The following is a 19773-nucleotide window of genomic DNA, read 5'->3' as shown; positions in this document are numbered from 1 at the left end:
GGACCAGTTAACACGCAACACGTCCGTGTGCTTTCTAAATCACTCCCCCAAAGAGTGCATTGTCCCACCAATCTTTGTACAGGCCCTGAACAGCATACAACCAGTCAGCCTGCAGTGGATGAAGTGAGGACGTGGTTGCACCAGGCCATCTACTCACCATTCTGAACTAACTAAAATTCCACATAACATGTAGCTTATGTTCCCTGGGGCCCCCTGCCCCAGGGAACTGAGACGAAAGGAGGACAGTGTGTTGCCATTACATTGGTTAATACAACTGTGACACTGGCAGACCAGCTCTTGCCAAGGCTGAGCACTGATAAATTCATAGCTGGACACCAGATCAGCTCACCTGCAGTGTTCCCTCTAATTTTTCCCACCCATGTGCGGAATGAATTTTGTTATATGCACCAATATGGAGATGAGGTGTGGCACATCACAAGCATAACAAAATTCATGTGGTGGGGGTTGGGCTGAGGAATTCTTGTGGGAGGGGGCTCAGGGCTGGGGCAGAGGGTTGGGGTTCAGGGGTGTGAAGGCTCCAGCTGGGAGGTGTGGGCTCTGGGGTGGGGCCAGGGAGGTGAGGCTCAGGGCTGGGGCCGAGGATTGGGTGCAGGGGGTGAGGGGTCCGGCTGCGGGTGGAGCTCTGGGGTGGGGCTGGAGATGAGGGGCTCAGGGATGGAGCCGAGGATTGGGTGCAGGGGGTGAGGGCTCCGGCTGCGGGTGTGGCCGGGTATGAGAGGCTCAGGGCTGGGGCAGAGAGTTGGGAGCAAGGGGTGAGGGCTTCGGCTGGGGGTGCAGGCTCTGGGGTGGGGCCAGAAATGAGGGGTTTGAGGTGCAGGAGGATGCTCTGGAGTACAGCGGGGAGAAAGGACTCCCTCCAGCACTCTCTACCCCTCGCAGCACCTGGGCTGTGGGGGAGAGGCACCTGTCCCCACGGCGGGAGCTCTGGGGCTGGGACTGCAGGATAGGTGCCCCTCCTCTGACCCCAACAGGTCTAGGCCGGGAGAGGGCTGCCCGGGCGGGCGCCTGGGTCCAGGCCACTCTAGGGTCAGGCTGACCCTGGCCACACCTCAAGCCGCGCCTGGGCCTGATCCGGCCATGGCTGGGTTCGTGCCACTCCGGCCGCAGCAGGTCCGGGCCACAGGGTGAGTTGGGGCCGGGGAAGGATCGCCCCTCCCGTGGCAGGTTGGGGGCCGGGCTAGATGGGGGCCGGAGGAGTAGTCCCTAAGTGCCTGCACAGTGGTAAATAGGCTGCTGCATGGCTGTGCAGCCACACAACTTACAGGGAACTTAGCTCACCTGTTTGGTAGTATTGTTCAAGATAGGCGTTAGACCTGTAAGAATGCGTTTAGTGTTTCGACTCTACGGAATGCTTGTCAGTTGCTGCCTGCATTCATTTCACTTGTAATGTCTGTATCCCGTGCTATAAGGTAATATGTACGTTTTGCTTTATAACTGTAAAAATGCCAGCTCTGAACCTGTGAACCCAGTCAAGAGGAACGCTCCACCCACCGCCCATCAAGAAGGACTATCAAAACTAAATGGGCCATTGTGCAACATCACGATACAAAGACTTGGTTAATGGCCGTCTCACACCCATGAAGATGCTACGTGCAAGAAAGTGCATTCCATCAGCTTGAATGCTGGAAGAAGGGGATAAAACAGGAACACAACAAGAAGAAAAAATTCTCTTTCTTTTTTCCTGTTTGGACTCTCACAGGGCTGGAGCTAGGAAACAGAAGCAGAGATCCCCAGGGTCAACCTGGGTTAGACCTAACATTCAGTTATAGCAACTCTGTCACCTTCGGAACCATAGACTGTAGCTCATTTGTGTATATATGTTGCCTGCTTTAACCTGTAAATAACTCTCTCATTTCTTTTTTCTGGTTAATAAATCCTTAGTTAGTTTACCATAGGATTGGTTACAAGCGTTGTCTTTGGTGTGAGATCTAAGATACAAATTGACCTGAAATAAGTAACCGGTTTCTTGGGACCAGCTGCAACCTGAATCTTTTGTGATCTTTGGGGTACGGCAACCAACTACCACTAAATCCGGCTTGCCTGGGTGGCAATCTACCTTGGCATGCCCACTGGCTGTTACAGTGCTTCAGGAGTTCACATTTGCTAATGGTTTGGTGAAATCTAGTGGTAGAACATACCGCCAGATTGGGGTGTCTGCCCTGCTTTATGACAGTCTGCCCTGAGATTGGCACTCACGGGGTGAACCACTCCAGACAGCGTGACGACAACAACAACATTTGGCTCCTGCAAGTGCTGCATGAGCATGAGCCAATCCTCAGAAGAACTCAGCTGATGGGAAAGGAAGGATCATTCTCCCCATTTTACACGAGGAGAAATGGGCAGAGAGGTTAAGGCCCAACATTTTCAAACACGCACTTGTTAAAGTGCCCACACGCTTTTGTTCGTTTTCTGCCCAGAGTTTCCACATGCTCAACCTCCCAATGAGCGTGCACAAGAAGTCTGAGATGTGTATGCACAGATATTGAGGAGTGTGCATATACCCCTGATTCGCACACACCCAAGGCACTGTGCATGCACAACACTCCATGCAAATGTTAGCATCGGTATTTTGAATATTGAGCTCAAGTGATTCACCCAAGGCCACATAGCAAGTCAGTGGCAGAAGTAATATGGGAAGTCAGGAGTTCTTGGCTGTCAGTCCCATGGTTAGACCAGTAAGTGCTGCTTTATACAAACTGACTGGTAGGGAACCCTTTAGATCCCTTTACCCAGTACTGATTGTTAATGTACTTCTGGCAGGGGTCATTCCATGGCTTAGTTACAGGGTGGATCTTTGCTGTCCGCAACCCATCTTTCTCCCCCATTTGGGTGCCTTCTCCCCTATTTGGTGTACCAGGATAGATCCACCAGCCTTGTTTTCTTTCCTAAAACAATTTTCATACATATTAAGGCGAGAAGGGACCATTACGATAATTCAATCTGACCTCCTGCATAACACAGGCCATAAAATTTCTCCCAGGAATTCCTGCATCAAGCCCTTCATTTGCGGTTGAACTAGAGCAGGGATCGGCAACCTTTGGCACGCGGCTCGCCAGGGTAAGCGGGCCGGGCCGGTTTGTTTACCTGCCGCATCCGCAGGTTCGGCTGATCGCGGCTCCCACTGGCCGCGGTCTGCTGTCCCAGCCCACTGGCAGGAAGTGGTGGCCAGCACAGGGCTAACCCTAACCCTAACCCAGCCCCCATTGGCCTGGGACGGCGAACCGTGGCCAGTGGGAGATCAGCCGAACTTGCGGACACGGCGGGTAAACAAACCGGCCTGGCCCGCCAGGGTGCTTACCCTGGAGAGCCGTGTGCCAAAGGTTGCCGATCCCTGAACTAGAGAATACCTTTTAGAAAGCCGTCCGCTACTGTTTTAAAGACTCCAAGTAATGAAAATCCACTCCATAGCTTGGGAAGCTGTCCCAATGCTTAATTACCTTCACTGTTAACATTTTGCACCTTATATCCAGTTGGAATTTTTCTAGCTTCAGCTCTTATCCACTGGCTCTTGTTCGGTCTTTCTCTGCTAGATTGAAGAGAGTGATGGTATCAGAAACCATCGTCCTGAGTAGGTACTTACAGACCATATCAAATCACCTCCTAACCTTCTTTTCAATAAACTAAATAAATTGAGTTCCTTAAGTCTCCCATTGTAAGGGGTGTTTTCCTGACACTGAAAATTTCTCGGAACCTTCTCTCTCAACCCACTGGTTTGTCAACATCCTTTTTAAAGTTAGGCATTGGAACTGGACACAGTGTTCCAACAATAACTGCCTCACCAATGCCAAATACATGGGGAATACCACATCCCTAATCCTGCTCGATATTCCCATTTATACATCTAAGGATCGCATTAGCGCTTTTAACCACAATCCACTGCGAGTTCGTATTTACTTGACTCCTGAGTCCTTTTCAGAGTCACTGCCTTTTCCCCGTCCTGGAAGTGTGACTTTGCATTTAGTTGTATTAAAACACATGTTGTTTGATTACCTCTAGCTTGTTTGGTGTCACGCTTTGCGGGGGCATGGTTGGGCAGTGTGACACTGCAGGGGTGGGGGTGGGTGCTGGAGATGGGGTTGGGCAGTGTCTCACAGCTTGATCCAGAACCCTCTGGGCCAGTGACACGGCCTCATCATCATTCACATCCTGGCCAATCTTTGTCTCACCTGCAAACCTGATCGGCAATCATTTTATATTTTCTCCCCGATCATTGACAAAAGCATTGACCTCCTCTGCCGTGGCACACGTGACTTTGCATTTCCTATCATCTGCATTTTCATCCCCTTTGGGCTGCTTCCCAGCTGGTCCATTGGCAGTGCCTTTTCAGAACTAAGAGTATGCATGCATCCTTGCCAGTCGTTATGTAGATGGAGTTTATAACCTCATCAAGAACTGGGACAGGTTACTGGGGGGGATGTCTACACTGCAAAGACAAACCTGCAGCATTGAGTCTCAGAGCCCGGGTCACCTGACAGGTTCATGGGGCTCGGGCTGCAGGGCTCAAAGCAGCAGTGTGAACATTCCCACTCAGGCTCGAGCTGGCCTCCAAGACCATCCCCCTTTGTCCAGCTTCAGAGCCCAGGCTCTAGCCTGAGCGGGAACAGCTACACTGCTATTTTTTGCCACGCAGCCAGAGCCCTGCGAGCCCAAGTCTATTGACCCGAGTTCTGAGATTCAGCATGGTGGGTTTTTCTTGGCAGCGTAGATATATCAGACTGCCTTCCCACCACCATGCCATGCTGTCCATTCCATGACCCATCCTCAGGTCGGTATGAATCTGTATTATAGCTACCTGCTGTAACATAGAGGATCGACTTAAAACTAGCATTAAATACATGCAGCCACTTACACCCTAGGATTTCTGGGAAGGATCAGGCCTTAAACAGAAAGGGATTGATTCCCCACTATCTTTCACCTTGTGCACTTATTTACATCTGTGCCAAATGGGCATAAAACACTACCAAAGGAGAGTTCTCCACTCACATTCCCCAGGGGTAGCATATCACAGTCATTTGCCACCAGCATAAATGGTTGCACAAGAGTGCAATGAAGAATCAGGCCCATATTGCACAAATGGGTTAGTGGGACTGCAACGAGTGAACTATGGAATAGTGCATAAATGCAAAACCATTCACAACTACGTAACTGTGCAGTTTGAAACTGCGGTGTCTGGTTTTCTGTGCGCTGCCCCTTGAATTCCATCTGGTCTCAGCATGGCTGCAGCCTGTAACCAGAGAGGGACACACTGTGCTCTCTCCTGGAGTCTTTACTTTTGTTCTTTCTTGCTGCTGTTTCCTTTTAATCCAAAATAAAAGTTCTCTTAGGTGGGTGGGATAGGGTGACCAGACGGCAAGTGTGAAAAATTGGGACGGGGGTGGGAGGTAATAGGAGCCTATATAACAAAAAGACCCAAAATTTGGGACTGTCCCTATAAAATCAGGACATCTGGTCACCTGAGGGTGTGATATAGTTCTTGGTATATTGGAAACATAACACAAAACAATTAGCACTACAGAACTAATCACTCCAGCAGGTGAAGGCTAAGTACTAAACACCATTCATGTGAGAACATGTTACGTCCCTAGGAGTAAGGAAGGGAGAACGTGACAGGAGGTAGGAACACTTACCAGCTGAGATAGAGAGCTCCACAGTAGGCAACAAAATGGCCATGTTAGGGCTGCAGCTGTCTGTGTCTGCAAAGTTTAAAGGGCCAGCACCCAGAAAGGCATGCTGGGGGAAAGATCATGTGACCACTGAAGAGCATCACCAGGGATCAGAAAGAAGAGCCTAAGGGTCCTGCCTGTTGCAGTTGGGCAGCAGCCCTATATCAGAGTATCCATAGTGCAGTGGTTAGGATATTCTGCTAAGAGGTAGGAAACCCATGTTCAAAGCTCTTCTCAAGCAGTATGGGCAATCGAACCAGTATTGCCCACCCCCTGGGTGAGTGCTCTAACCACTGGGTTATTAGGGAGGTCTTTTTTTTCTCCCCACCCGCCTCTGACTGTTAGGGGCACGCCAATGGTGTTCTTGCAAGCAACAGCTTAGATGTCTGACTCCAGATCCCTCTAAGCTGTGAGAGGGGAGGGTTTAGGATACACCCCCTCCTTGCCACCTGCTATTGACTAGCTTAACCAACTCCCCGCCTAGTGTGCTGGCTTTGTGGATCCCATTTTCAGGATCTGTCTGTTTCTCCCCATGTATTGTACAGGGAGCTTGGGTGCCTATCTCAGAGTTTGTGGATTCCACCTGGTGGCTGGGTGCCTAAAAGTTAGGCATGGCAAGGCTGAGCGTTGCAATATCTAAGTCCCTTTGTGGATCTGGCGCCAGGTGATTCTGGGGAATGGAGATTGTTTCTGCCTGTCCCCAGCATAGCTCCAGTTCTGGAAGCTCCTGCCTGGTTGGTTTCACTCCGAGCCCCCTGCAGAATTGGAGTCCATGTCATGATAAAGAGCTCTGTCGCTAACGCTGACACGGCTCAGAAGTGACTGTTGTGTGTTTGTCTATTTTGGAGGGGAAGGACCTGAGTGGTCTGCCTCCCTCTTAGAAGATCAAGGCGCAGACTACAGTGAGCAGGAATTAAATCGGGATCTCCCATGTGAGAGGGCACAGAGCAAGTAATAAACACACAAAAAGAACCGCACTGCTCTGGGGGAGCAGGGGGAGGTCCATGTCTCAGGCAAGCTCTGCAACACGCAGAACAGTCGTTTGTCCCAGAAAGAGAACCAGTGAGAGCAGAGGTGACCCATGCCTGCCAATAATGGGGGGGATGGACGCATGCCTGCCTCCCTCCCGGCATCCCCTCTGTGTGAAAGGAGGAGAAAAACTCACTGCTAGACCCCTGTGCCTTACCCATGCGTCTACCTGCAGGGCTAGAGAAACTCATAGTCTGAGTCCCACTGTTTGGCGGCTTTGAACTTGGCCTCAGTATGGCCAACCCCACACATTCATGAGTCAGCCCTCCCCCCCAAAAAAATCTGCGATTGGCTTAAAGATCATGAGATTTTTAAAAAATAAAGTGATAAACTGTGGATTCTTTTTATTTGCCTTCCAGTTTTTGCGGCTTCAGGGAGCACTTGGGTCACGTTTTCAAGTTTGTCTCCACAACCCCGAGGGCTATAAATGTAGTTTTATTGAACTGAAAGCCGAGATTCTACCCAATCACCTGACCCCAGGAGCAGGACATTATGAAAAACACCAAAATATTGTGAGACTCCCACTAAAAGCAGAAGAACTGGCAATGCTGTTGCTGTTACTTGTGGTCCTACAAGCTGGCAAGGGAGACCACTATCACTGAGAGCATTGGCAAAGTCACAAGACATGGCCAATTGTCTGATTAAATATCCCTGATTCATGCAAGCGCCATGTCAGACAGAAGGTGCACAGGGCCCTCCTGCAAAAGAGTGTGTATTGTAAGAATTTTACATCAGCGACATCCAACCTTAGGGCTTCCTTTGCAACTTGCTAAGAGACTACAGGTGGCCCCGAACTTGCAGAAATGGAGCAGGGTAGCAACGCTGTGCTCATTCTGAGCATAGTCTTAGAGGTCTGTGAGGACTGCAGGTCCCAGTATGCTCCATCTTGGTATAAGCAACCTCCACTGGGATCGATTTGGAGAATGGCATTCTGGGACTTGTAGTCTCCATGGGCTGCACCTGGGAGGGGTGACTATGGGTCACATTGTGAACTGCCTGGACCCCATATAGTCTGCCAACTATAGTTGAGCATCGCCGGCTCACTGGAGTACTATGTAGAGGAGAAGGAGCTACTGGCGCATCAGCAGGAACCTCTAAGAAATAGAGGAAATGTTTGCTTTCCAGAGAAGATGATGAAATTATTTTAAAATTAAATTAGAAAAGCTTCAGAGTACAGAGACAGTTATGACTGTTGGACTGACTAATGAAGCACAGATCAACACTGATAAAGCAATCAGGAATCGCTGGCTCAGGGATCTGGCAAAGCCATTCAGAGCTTTTCACTTCTAGGTGGCTGGTTTAAAGCCAGCTTAGGACACTAGTCACAAAGTCATTCCTATTGATGGCTGTTTGATGCCCTATAGAAAGTGGGTGGGTCTGGTTGGGTTGGATAAGTGTCCACAATGCACAAAACCCACCACCACCTTTGTGTGCCCTTCTGTTCACTGAACGGGTCTGGAAACAGAACTCTCCTCTCGCCTCACCAGGTCAATGTAAAGTCCATTGGTAGGAAAAGGGAGAGGGAATCTCATGCTGCGCATGTGTGGATAAACTGAGGGCTTCATTAGGCATGCTCTTCAAGCCATCTCAGTGCTAAATTCACCTTTGACACCAAACAAAAAATAATGGCTAAGAAATAAACAGGGTCCTGTTTCTTTAAGCAGCAAACTTTAGGGTGCTGATGAATGAATCTGTGGACTTTAATATTTCTGGAGTGATCAGACTGTGAGACTCTGCAGCAAATCCCCAGACATAGACTGGGCTATGGCACGTCATACATCATGGCTTGCTGTTCACATCTTTCTAGTGGTATTCTCCTACTTTGGGTACGTCTACACTTACTGGAGGGTCCGGCGGCAGGCAATCGATGTTCTGGGATCGATCCCGGAAGTGCTCGCCGTCGACGCCGGTACTCCAGCTCGGCGAGAGGAGTATGCGGCATCGACGGGGGAGCCTGCCTGCCGCGTCTGGACCCACGGTAAGTTCGGACTAAAGTACTTCGAATTCAGCTACGTTATTAACGTAGCTGAATTTGCGTACCTTAGTCCAAAGTGGGGGGTTAGTGGGGACCAGGCCTTAGACTTCCCAAATGAGAAGGGGATTTCTTTTCCACTGCTGCCTAAGCATAGTGTCTAGCCAGTTTAAAAGTCCCCCGGGGGAAAAGGAACCTTCTACTTTCAATTATTTTAATAGCCAGGCTTATTCAGTACCAAAGCCCCACATAACAGGATGGACTATAAATGCATACTGGTCTGGGATGGATGTTTAAATGCAATATCCCCTAATAGCGTCTTCAAGTAGGGGAAGCCAGAATGACATGGCAACACGTCTGAAAAAGTATGGGAGGGCAGAATTCCGCCTTCTCCCCATCCATAGCAAGATTTCTCTAGAGAATGCTTGAACACAGCAGTTGGGAAGGCAATACTTTAAGATCTGAACAGCATGAACTGCAAAGTGAATTTCATAATCCTTTCGGGAACGCTTTGAACTGATCTGTTTGGAATAAAAGAAAATGTAGCTCCGTAGGGAGCCGGATGGCTCATGGAATTGGTAATGAGATACAGTCTTTCTCCTGCAGGTCACCTGTTAGAAACTTATAATCTAGCCCAGGTCATTATTAATCAAAAGTTGTTACTATCATCTGATGGCTGTTTGGTGGCCTATGGGAAATGAGTTAGTTCCAGTTCCTTGCCTACACAGCATACAATCCACCCTGATAGCCAGAGCTCAAAGGTCAGAGATGAGATGGGGACTCAGATATGTCTATACTGCAAAACAAAACAAAACAACCCCCAGGTTAGTAGTCTCAGACCCTGGGTCAACTGACTGACTGGCTTGTCCTACAGATGTTCCTGCTCAGGCTGGAGCCTGGGTTGTGAGACCCACTGGCCTCGCTAAGTTTCAGAGCCCGAGCCCAAATGTCTACACTGCTGTTTTGAGCCCCATCGCATAAGCCCCACAAACCTGAGTCACTTGACCGAGCCTCTGAGTCTCTGCCGTGGGTCTTTTTTTGCGGTGTAGACATGCCCTAAATTACTCCTTCGGCCCTTAAAGGCCATCCCTTCGCATTAGCAGGTTAGCCCAATGTTCTACTGCGCCCACTGCCGTATATGTCCTGCAGAATTCTTCAGGCTGCTTGTTTGGCACCTTTTACTAACACTATAGTCTATCTATATTGATATACACTCGGTATTATTAAGGAAGCAAACTGGAAGCCTTCAGGCAGCTCATAAGGGATGATTTTAGGGCAGTTTCAACAGCTCAGAGGGTTATTAGGAACACCAATCACTGTCCTTTAACATGTATATGGGATGGATCCTTGAATTACAGCCCTTATTAATCTGTGCACAGTGACTTGGTAAAATGTGTTCTTAGCTGTTTTGGAAAACCTTGCTTAATGAACAGGCTCTTAGCATTCAAGCAAAATCTCCTGGGCAAATGGCTATTGGTTCAGAAGACACATTGCTAAAAGGGGCGTGAGAATGGTAAACTGTTGGAGCCCGCTACAGCCTAAATGGGTCCTGCTAGTTCAAGAAAGTGATCCATCTTTCATGCTGGGCAATCAGACAAAATGAAAGAACTCCAATAGCTTAAGGAAGGACCCCAAGACTGGGCCGTGAGTCTAAACCCAGAGTAGCGCCATTCGTATTAGTGAGTCACTGGAGGTAACTGAGATCAGAAGCTGGTGCGTGTAGCCTTCATGACCACACTGCTTCCTCCACATACAGCCCAACCCAGAGAAGATTGGTAATAGCAGGACTAATGCTTGGAGAGTGTTGCAAATGTCAAGAATCCCAGTAATTACACTCTGATTACTGGAGTCACAGTAAACTGGCTATGTGAGCAAAGGTAAATCTAAATTAAGCAGCATCCTTAGGAGACATCACCTATTGCCACTCCATTACGTTTATTGTGTCATGCCCAATCTTGTCGTCCTTATTGGAGCAAAATTACCATCGACAGTGGCCTGGATCTGCAGCAGCAACCAAGGAGCGCCCAGCACAGCACAGGCAATTGGGGGGATTGGAAAGATGGCTTTAAGCTACCTTTGCACGCTCCCAATTCTGCGCTAGCTTTGCAGCTGCCCCGTGCCCTCTGTAAATTAGTGCAGCTTGATAAGCACAGCCAGTCTCTTTCCTCCTAGACACCAGCTGAACACCACCGGAGCATCACCCTCCATTAGGGATCTTCCTTAGGCCAGTGAAGCCCCTCCTCTTTAGGGGTCCATTACATCCACAGCGCTGCACAAAGCAGCCACAGCGAAGAGAGGCATTAGGTCCATTGACTATGGTGGGGGTTTAGCCAGACTATGGAGGACTGAGTACAGACCACAGGAATTAGCCAATAGGACCTGGTTCTGCTCTTACTCACAGGAGTAACTCCACTGGAGTCAACAGGATCAGATTTGGTATCCAAAGGTCAGTTTAGTAATTTCTTCGCCATTTTTTGGCAAAGCATCTGCAGACACCTGGGGCATCCCCAAGGTCAGCACGTCCCCGGTGGAGACCCATTTAATGCAAATTCAGAAACAATTGCTCTTTGGGAGGAAGACTGGCAAGCCTCAGTTGTATCTATGGCAAAGCAGGTGTATCTCTTAGCAATCACGAAGCAGGCTCTAGCTTGTTTCCTCCTGCCTGAAGGACTATCTTCCCCACAAGATGCTGGATCAGATTCTCATCCCAATTTTGCAGGTGCCACCCCCCACTGAAGTCATCTAAACCTAATTCAGTCCTCAGATATACCCCAACTACCCCAAGAACACGCATAGTTGAAGACAGACGAGCTCCTTCAAGTAAGTGCGGTTGCTTTAACCAGAGTGACTGAAACCAGAGCTGAGGCTTTACTGGCGTTGGGATGTGTTTAGTTAGCAGGAATGGTAAGGATTTATGGCCTGGTTTTCGAACATGCTGAGCAGCCCTTGCTCCCACTGACTGCAGTTAGACGATCTAGAACTGTAAAACTAGTTTGCTGGGACAGGTCCCATCAGGCATCAGAAGAAAACACTATAAACTTATTTTTTGCTAGAGGCCACGACGCAGACCTGGTAAAACTGCTGCCTTGTTCATACGAATAATACGTGAATTTGGCTGATGTGTCTGGTCAGGGGACTGTCCCCAGAATATACACATAAGTGGAGTGAGGCTTGTCAGACATCCGTATGACTCTATGCTCTACATTGAGGCCTAGATCTTTTCCTACCACAGAAAAAAACTCAGGACAAAATGAGGTGGGACACTCAGCATCCTGTGTGTTCAGGGGGTGTGGTCCTCCCAGCCCCTGGATGTTCTGAGATCTACCTCATCCACAGAGGGCCAGGGCATGTACATTGAGGCCTAGTCCCTCTCTGCTGATCCCTGGGCCCCCGAACTTCCTCAGGAGCTATGTTCCATTGAGTCCCTGGCTATGCTAAGCCAAAACTCCTTGGGGAGGAGATGCTGACAACATGGAATGAGAGTCTGTGCAAGATAAGGTAGCAGGATCAACATTATTTTGGACTGAGGAAAAAGCTAATTGTGGAGGAGAGTGGCACTGTGCAGACGCTCTCACTCCTGGCTCCCCACATTCCCTGAAATCACAGAGCCCCGAACACACAGAGTTGGCCCGGAAGGGCCGGTGCAGAAGTGGGAGACAATTGTAGTGGATTGACTCACTGTCACACTGTCACAGCATTTAGCTAAGGAGGGGGCTTTCCACTCTTTCCATCAAAATGAAGGAGGGATGAGTTGGCCTTTAATATTTTGCATGTTCTTCATGGCATTACAGGGAATGTTTTCATGTGAGATACATGGGGAGTTTGAGAGAGGGGGCCGTTTACTCCCACTGACTCCTTTTGTCTTACATTTTACCCTATGTGCAACAGAGGCACTGACACCCCAAAAATTGCTGAAATGGACAAAAATCTCCTGATGATGCTATTCATTCACTAGGGCGATTGAGGATTCAGACAGAGCAGGATTCAGGCCTTGATTTGCTGTGGAGAGAGCTGAATGCTGTAGTCAACTTGTATGCAGCTAGCCAGAGTAACACCACATACACTCTGACAGGGGCCACAAAAGCACTGAGAGGTGCTTATGCACATAAGCAGATTGTGCAGCTAAGTGATATATGTTTAGTGCAATGCACTGGGCTTTTTTAACATTACAAGAATCAATACTTATTAAGGAATTGTGTTTACTGATATAATCTTGGCCTGCTTGCAGTGGGTTTTTACGTTTCATAGCCACTAAGCCTATCATCTTCAAATTTCCTGATTTAAAAATTAGGCAGCTAAATCCACTGTTAGGAACCTAAATCAAAGAGGGCTGGTTTTCAGAGGTTGTGAGGATCCACCGTTCTCTTTGAAATCCACACGAGTACAGCAGCACTTGGCAGGATTGAGCCCTAATCACTTGACTCACGGTTGATTAGGCCGTGGGTTGGATTTTTTACCACATGCGTCTCACAAGTCCATTTATACTTTGGTTTCTTTTGCTTTTTAATTGGGAAGTGGGTTCGTTAGTATTTAAACATTACACTTACGTGGGCCCAATTCTGCTCTTAGCAGCGTAAATCCAGAGTTACTTCATTAAACTTTGCTGGAGCTGTTCCAGATTTACACCACAGCAAATGAGAGTAGAATTTGGCCCAGTATGTTTATTTCTGAAATAAAATAAAAAAACCCAGTACAGATTATAATAAGACAAGAACCTCACCTTGGTTCAGGAGATGGGGTCGGATGGGCCTGGTTCTTATTGAAATTTCTCTGGCAGCCTAAAGGGGCTTAAAGTGAATGTAAGCTATCTAAGACCCTTCTAAAGCTGCCAGAGCAGGTAAAGGCACCTTAGCATACATAAGAATCTGGCCCAGTTGCATCTATGGTCAGGATAATCATTCCCCCTCTTATAGAAAGATGTTATTTAAAGCAGCCCATTAATGCATGGTGGGGGGGGGGCATCTGAAAGAAATATACACTTTCAAGAAACCATTGTGAGTCCTTCCCCACCCACAGCAGCAATGGAACTTTACTTGCCTCCAATTTTCCCCATCTGTGCTACTGAAATGAAAAAAAATAGCTCTCTCGTGTCCAGATGTCTTTTCTGAATTACAGTGTCAAAGGTATTAATTATTAAAGCTGTGGATGCCTTCGATGAATTATGAACTATGGAAGCCTTGTGGCTGCTTGCTAGTAAAGTGTTGGGGGGGGGGGAAGCAGAAATATTGTCTCTCATAAGAATGCGTGTTCTAACAAGATAGGTCAAAACATGATGCAGATGATAAATTGCTTAGCATGAGTTCCCATTAACCCAGCAGCTTTCTGTATTATTACATTACTAAACTATGCTCAAAATGTATTGGCCAAACAATTTTGATCTATATTAGCCTAATTTGCAAAATAAGAACTGGTGGCTTGTTATGATGAAACCAGTATCTGTCACAAAGGGACAGCTGCTTGCATATTTCAGTTTAGCAAGGGTTGGAAATGTAGGATTTGGAGTGAGAGAGTTGGTTGGTTGGATTTTTTACTTTCTGAAACCATGAGCAAAATTGTATTGTACTATGTTGGGGGAAAAAAAATCATGTAATAGAATGATCAGCCCCAACAGGCATGCATGTCTCCCTTCATGCAAGCTAAGAAAAGCACAGCCTCCTGCTTACATATGTGTACGTGTACATGTGTCACAGCAAACAGCTAAGCTTTCAAATCTGGAATAGGCTCGAGCAGAGAACAAAGGGCCAAAGCATACAGTACATCCAGAAGGGGGAGCAGAGAAATATATTGTGTGTGGTCATACAGGAGGGACATGATGGCCAAACAATTACTAAGATACATGGAAAAGGAATATGGAGGAGGAAAAAACTCAGGATACAGCTAGGAGAAAGTGAATAGGCACTGCCTTGCAAAATGATGAGCCTCTTCAAATGACAACCATTTAGGTAGGGTACTTTCCTTTAATCACTTGATTTCATTTGTTTCTAACATGCCTTTTTCTACGGGACAAGTGTAAGATTACTTGTCTGGCACTGAAATTTCGATTGGTGGAACTGTCAACTGCTGAATTTTTGCTCTACTTTACAGAAAAATAACCCAACCCTGCATTTCTCCATCTTCTTTTGAAATGCAATTAGTGCAAAAAATGTTTTTGGAAGCCCTGACTTGTAGTGGCACCTAAATACCACAATGTAATCACTTTTAAATGTATTATGTGATAATGCCCTCCTGCAAGTCTGGGAAACAGTCTGCTTCTTTGGCTCTGGTGAGATACCAAAAATGGGTGATCTGCATTATTATTTCATAGCATCTGCAGTCAACTCCCCTACTGACTAAAGGGCAGAGCTCATTCAAATTTTCTGTGTGCTTACATATATTTTAAAGTGCATGTTTACTTACTTGAGTTTCTATGTCAATATTTAACTTGTTAATCAAATCAGATATTCAAAAGAGTGGACCTCAAGTTTTCACACTATACTGCAAGCAGGAAGTGTAGTTATAACCTTAGCATCTTGGACACATTTACTACTCTAGCTCCCCAGCTGTCTATCTAAGGTATTTATAGTGTGCCAGTCATCATAGTATCTAGGCACTAACGACTGCTCTCCTACCAGATGGTGGGCAGGATAGTCATATTCAAAAGGGCAGGGTTATAAAAAGGAGGGAGGAAATATTTTTTCAGATTCATTTACTTCTTGCTAATAAAGCCAGACATATAAAAATGTCTTTTCCCCTCATCCATCTTGGGGCATTGCACCTCTCATTACTCATGACCAATGTGTAACCTTGTAATCAGAATGCAGTAAGTAGCAGGCTCCTTAATCTCTTCTGATAATTAATGAGTGTGGGTGTGTTTATACACTTATTTTTTGCCGTTCTGGAGTAAAACAGAACTATACATAGGCACAGTGATAATATAGGATGTGTATCTGTACAGTAGATATACACAGACTAATGCTGAATATAGATATGAGGTAGAAATATTAAAGATTCCCATATCTGTGGTACTGAAAAATTCATTCACTCAAATCTTACAATGGGGAAAGCAAGGAAAAAATCTAAACAGCAGGATACGACAATAAATGGAAAAACAGCAATAGAAAAAGCACACTAGGTTAATATAGGAAAACTAGTTTCTTTATTGAGAGATTGTATATTAGTATTAGTGGAATTGTGTGTAACAATGTCATCATGCACACAATACAAAAAGGCAAGGCCCACCATGCTATGGAGGGGCAACAGAACAAAAGCAGCGTACAATGAGCAGATGTATAGGCTACAGCACAGTACATTTCAGCAGGGTATGTCTCTACAGAGAGATTTACATCAGAAACTAGGTAATGTAAAAAAATACAGACCATGCTTTAGTTTTAGTACAAGAAAAAAGGTGAAGATACACAACCAAAGGATATTTGATACAGAAAATTACCCACAAAATAAGAACAGGAAGTAATTTAGCACAGCAGAAAATGTTATCCCTGTTTAATGGAAAACCATTTTGCCAGTAGTCTCTCTTTTTACAAAAATAATGTCATTAAAATTGCCATTTAATATGCTTCTTTGGAGCAGCGTTAATTGATCAAATGTTTGTGTCCAATTTATACACACTAAATGAAGTGTTTGGATCATTTCTATAACAGGCAATTGTATATACTGGATGTTTCAGCTTTCAAAGAAACAGATGGAGGGCAGCTGTTGAAAGTGGTGTAATTTTGGCCAAGACTGTGTGTGATATATAATGTACAAAGATGCAGTACCCCTTTGTATTACAAAGTCTTTGAATAATCCTTGTTAATACGCAGGGTAGAGGAATATTCAGATGTTCATATGCTTAGTGTCCCCATTTATTCACAGATCTTATTCTCCAACTATTTTTCAAGCCTTTTCTTAAATTAAGGCTAATTTAATTGCAGATTTTATTATGATTATTTTTGCCTATGATTGACTGTAATTTGTTTAGTCATAAAAGCGTTCTAGATGGCAAACCAATGGTTGTCTAAATAACTAGAAAAAAACCCCACAAGATACTGCATCCACCAACTAAAGCAAAATGAATCCACTTAACAGGAATTTACAGTGCAATGTACTTAGCTAAACAAGATGAAGATACAAAAATGGCTGTTATTATCTACAGCTATTCTGAAATGGCCTGTTTTCTATACTACTACAATGAAATTAAAAAGAGCAGATTTAAGCTTACAGTCTGTCTAATAGTTTTACAAGAAAATTGTGGTTTAGGACTTCAGGTTTAAGCATTAGTATCCCCTGTCACAAGGTCTTTTATGGTTCATTTTTATGGGTCAAATATCAATAGCCCCTTTACAAGTTTCTCTGTGGGTATGTTCAGTTTTAAGTAAAATGAAAGAACCCAAAATGAAATGTAAATTTGGAGGAGAGAAGCAGAGAACCCCTCCCACCCCACTAAAACTAATTTGAAATTGAAAACATTAAATTGCATCCAGTAATGGTATTAAAAATCAGTGTAATTAATGATGATAATGATTTAATCAGGATAATTATACTTTGGGGCTTAACATCAGTCTTAATTATTTTTAATGTATGCCTAGTATATAATAAAAAATCCTAGACATTCTCAAATAATAAGGATAATTGCACAGATGAGAGGGAGGAGGGAAAATTAGTGTTACAGAGAAATCTCATCAATCTAAGCCTTTTTTGAAATTGACAGACAGCCCATAGAGAGGGGATACTGCAGCTTAAATATCAATGCCTTCCTCGGATGGATACAGGAAATGGTTAAGAGAGGGGTGTCACAATACAGCTAAATGCAGAGGCAGAGGGCTACAGCACACAGCAGCAAGTTGACCATTCACTGTGCTACACAATGAAGAAAAAAAAATAAAGATTTGATAAATGCAAAATGTCATCATCCCATCATCACAATAGAGACTGCAGTTAACAATGCCACTATGTTCAACCTGGGTCATATGTACACATACAGTAAAGGGAAATAAATTTTAAAGCGGTTGGGCAACAGCAGGAAAGGAAAGACCAGATTCTGATCTTAGTTTCACTGGGGGTAAATCAGCGCATCTGAAGCCATCCGTGCAGTGGAGTTACTCTGGATTTATAGCAGTGTAAACTGAGATCAGAATCTGGACTGACTCTAATTATGCTAGATTTTAACCCATCTTTTATTGGGTCCCCAGTGATCAAGATCTCAATGGTAAGTGCATCATCTTTAAGAGGAAATTTATTTTATATATAAATAAAACTATAGGGACTTGACCAACAATAGGCCAAAGGGGGTGGGCGGTCAGGCTGGGGGCACATTTCCAGGAAAGAAATGTAAGGCGAGAGAAAGGCTGATTTAGAAATAATAATGACTCTAAATGCATCCTGATTTTGATAGAAAGAAAATGGAAGGAATGAGGGAGAAGGAGTGGGGGAGAAGAGGGAGAGGTCCAGGTCCATTGTCTGTAGCAGAATGTGGGGTGGATGGGAACGAGGGGAGGTGGAAAAAATATGCAATGGCCATACACATCCCATATTAAATCCCTGTGAAAAATAATCATCACGCTGCTTTCCTGAAAAATCTCTCTGAGCAATAAGAGCACCATGGAGCTGTGGACCGATGTGCTGCTCTCCAGAAACAACATTACCATTAGAATCCCCAAAGAGAGGAGGACAAATTCCAGGAGATGGGGGGGGGGGGGGGGGGGGGGGGGGGGGGGATGTCCAACAAGAAATAAAAGTCACCCTAAAAACGGTCGGCTAATTCCAAAGCTATTTTAGTCCATTACAGAAGAAACAGCAAGGGACAAAAAGAAAGGTTAAGAGAGGGTGAACGTGCTCTCGGTTCCCAAGAGAGTGGGGGAGGGACGAGATAAGCTGGAGACCTCAGCTTGTAAATAAATAATAATAAAAGCACAAATCAATGGTTAAACAGAGCACACACACGCCCAAAACACAAAATAAAATCGCTACCTACTGAAGGCACAAAATCAAAAAAGAAAAAAAATATATCCTGTTTTTAGCCCCCTACCCCATCTGGGCATAGAGCGAGGCAGGTCTGGGCTCGGCTTTCCACCCGAGAGCTAGATGGGTCAGGTGGGAAGCAGGGAGCAGATGGTCCGAGTGAAAGGAAGGAGGCTCTCCGAATCCAAAGGAGAAGACTCTAAAAGAATCCCACCGCTGGGTTGCTGGGTTTTCTTTCTTTCCTTCCCCCTCCACCCTCCTGCATCGGATCCGCAAGAAAGAGAGACAACGAGGAGCCAGGGGGGAAACCCTCCAGAGAAACCAAAGGATCGTGCATTTAAAAAAAACAACACACACACACACACACCACCACCACCACCGAGAATAAGCCCCGAAGGATAAAGCGATACCTCTGTTTCGTACAGAGCCAAACACTGGAAGAACAAGATAGCCGACGTGCACTAGAACCATCCTGCCTGGCTGCGGCTGCGGTCCCTTTGTTGTGCTGCTCCTGGGTGGAGGTGGGAGCGGGGCTGCTGCTGGCTGGGAGACAGATGGCCCATGGAAATGGTCCCTTCCAATCCCCTATATACATTCAAATGTGGAGCTGGGACTGCAGCTGCCTGGCACACAAAGGGAAGGGCAGCCAATGGGAGGGAGGCCTGAGAGGAGGGGGTGGTTGGTTCTTTCTTGCTGGGTTTTTTTATATATATATCTTATTATTATTATCTCCAGCTTGGGTCTTTGTGACAGGGAGGAGACCCAATCAGGGGCTGGGGCTGGGCTGAAGCCTGCCCTGGGTCCTGCTGGCTATGCTGTCTCCAAACAAGGAGATGGAAGCAAATTGGGGCCAGGGTCTGGAAGGCTGGGGGTGGATTTCACACCCACTGGGTTTCATACAGATACACTCTCACACACGCCCTAGCCAGGGGGATTCGCTGCCAAACACACGCCCTCCACCCCCACCACAGAGATATGTGCATGCACACACCCACAGAGACACATGTAGTGATTCAGACAGAGACACGGAGATACACAGACTTCACATATGCTCCACACCCGAGCCACAGAGAATCGTGTGTGTGTGCACACCCACAGAGAATTGTGTGTGTGTGCACACCCACAGAGACAGAGATAAACATGCAGCACAAA

General features: G+C 46.1%; 1 protein-coding gene across 1 annotated transcript in view; it reads right to left on the bottom strand.

Moving 5' to 3' along the window:
• RNF165 (ring finger protein 165) overlaps positions 1–19397 on the bottom strand; it is a 112467-nt gene extending 93070 nt beyond the window's left edge. Inside the window, exon 1 of the mRNA XM_034774296.1 lies at positions 19032–19397. Within this exon, the coding sequence (XP_034630187.1) occupies positions 19032–19092 (61 nt within the window). The 5' untranslated portion in view covers positions 19093–19397. The remainder of the gene's footprint in view (positions 1–19031) is intronic.
• Positions 19398–19773: the final 376 nt, after the last annotated feature.

Source organism: Trachemys scripta, chromosome 6, assembly GCF_013100865.1.
Source record: "Trachemys scripta elegans isolate TJP31775 chromosome 6, CAS_Tse_1.0, whole genome shotgun sequence".
Taxonomy (NCBI): Eukaryota; Metazoa; Chordata; order Testudines; family Emydidae; genus Trachemys; species Trachemys scripta.
This window is presented reverse-complemented; position numbering and strand designations above follow the sequence as displayed.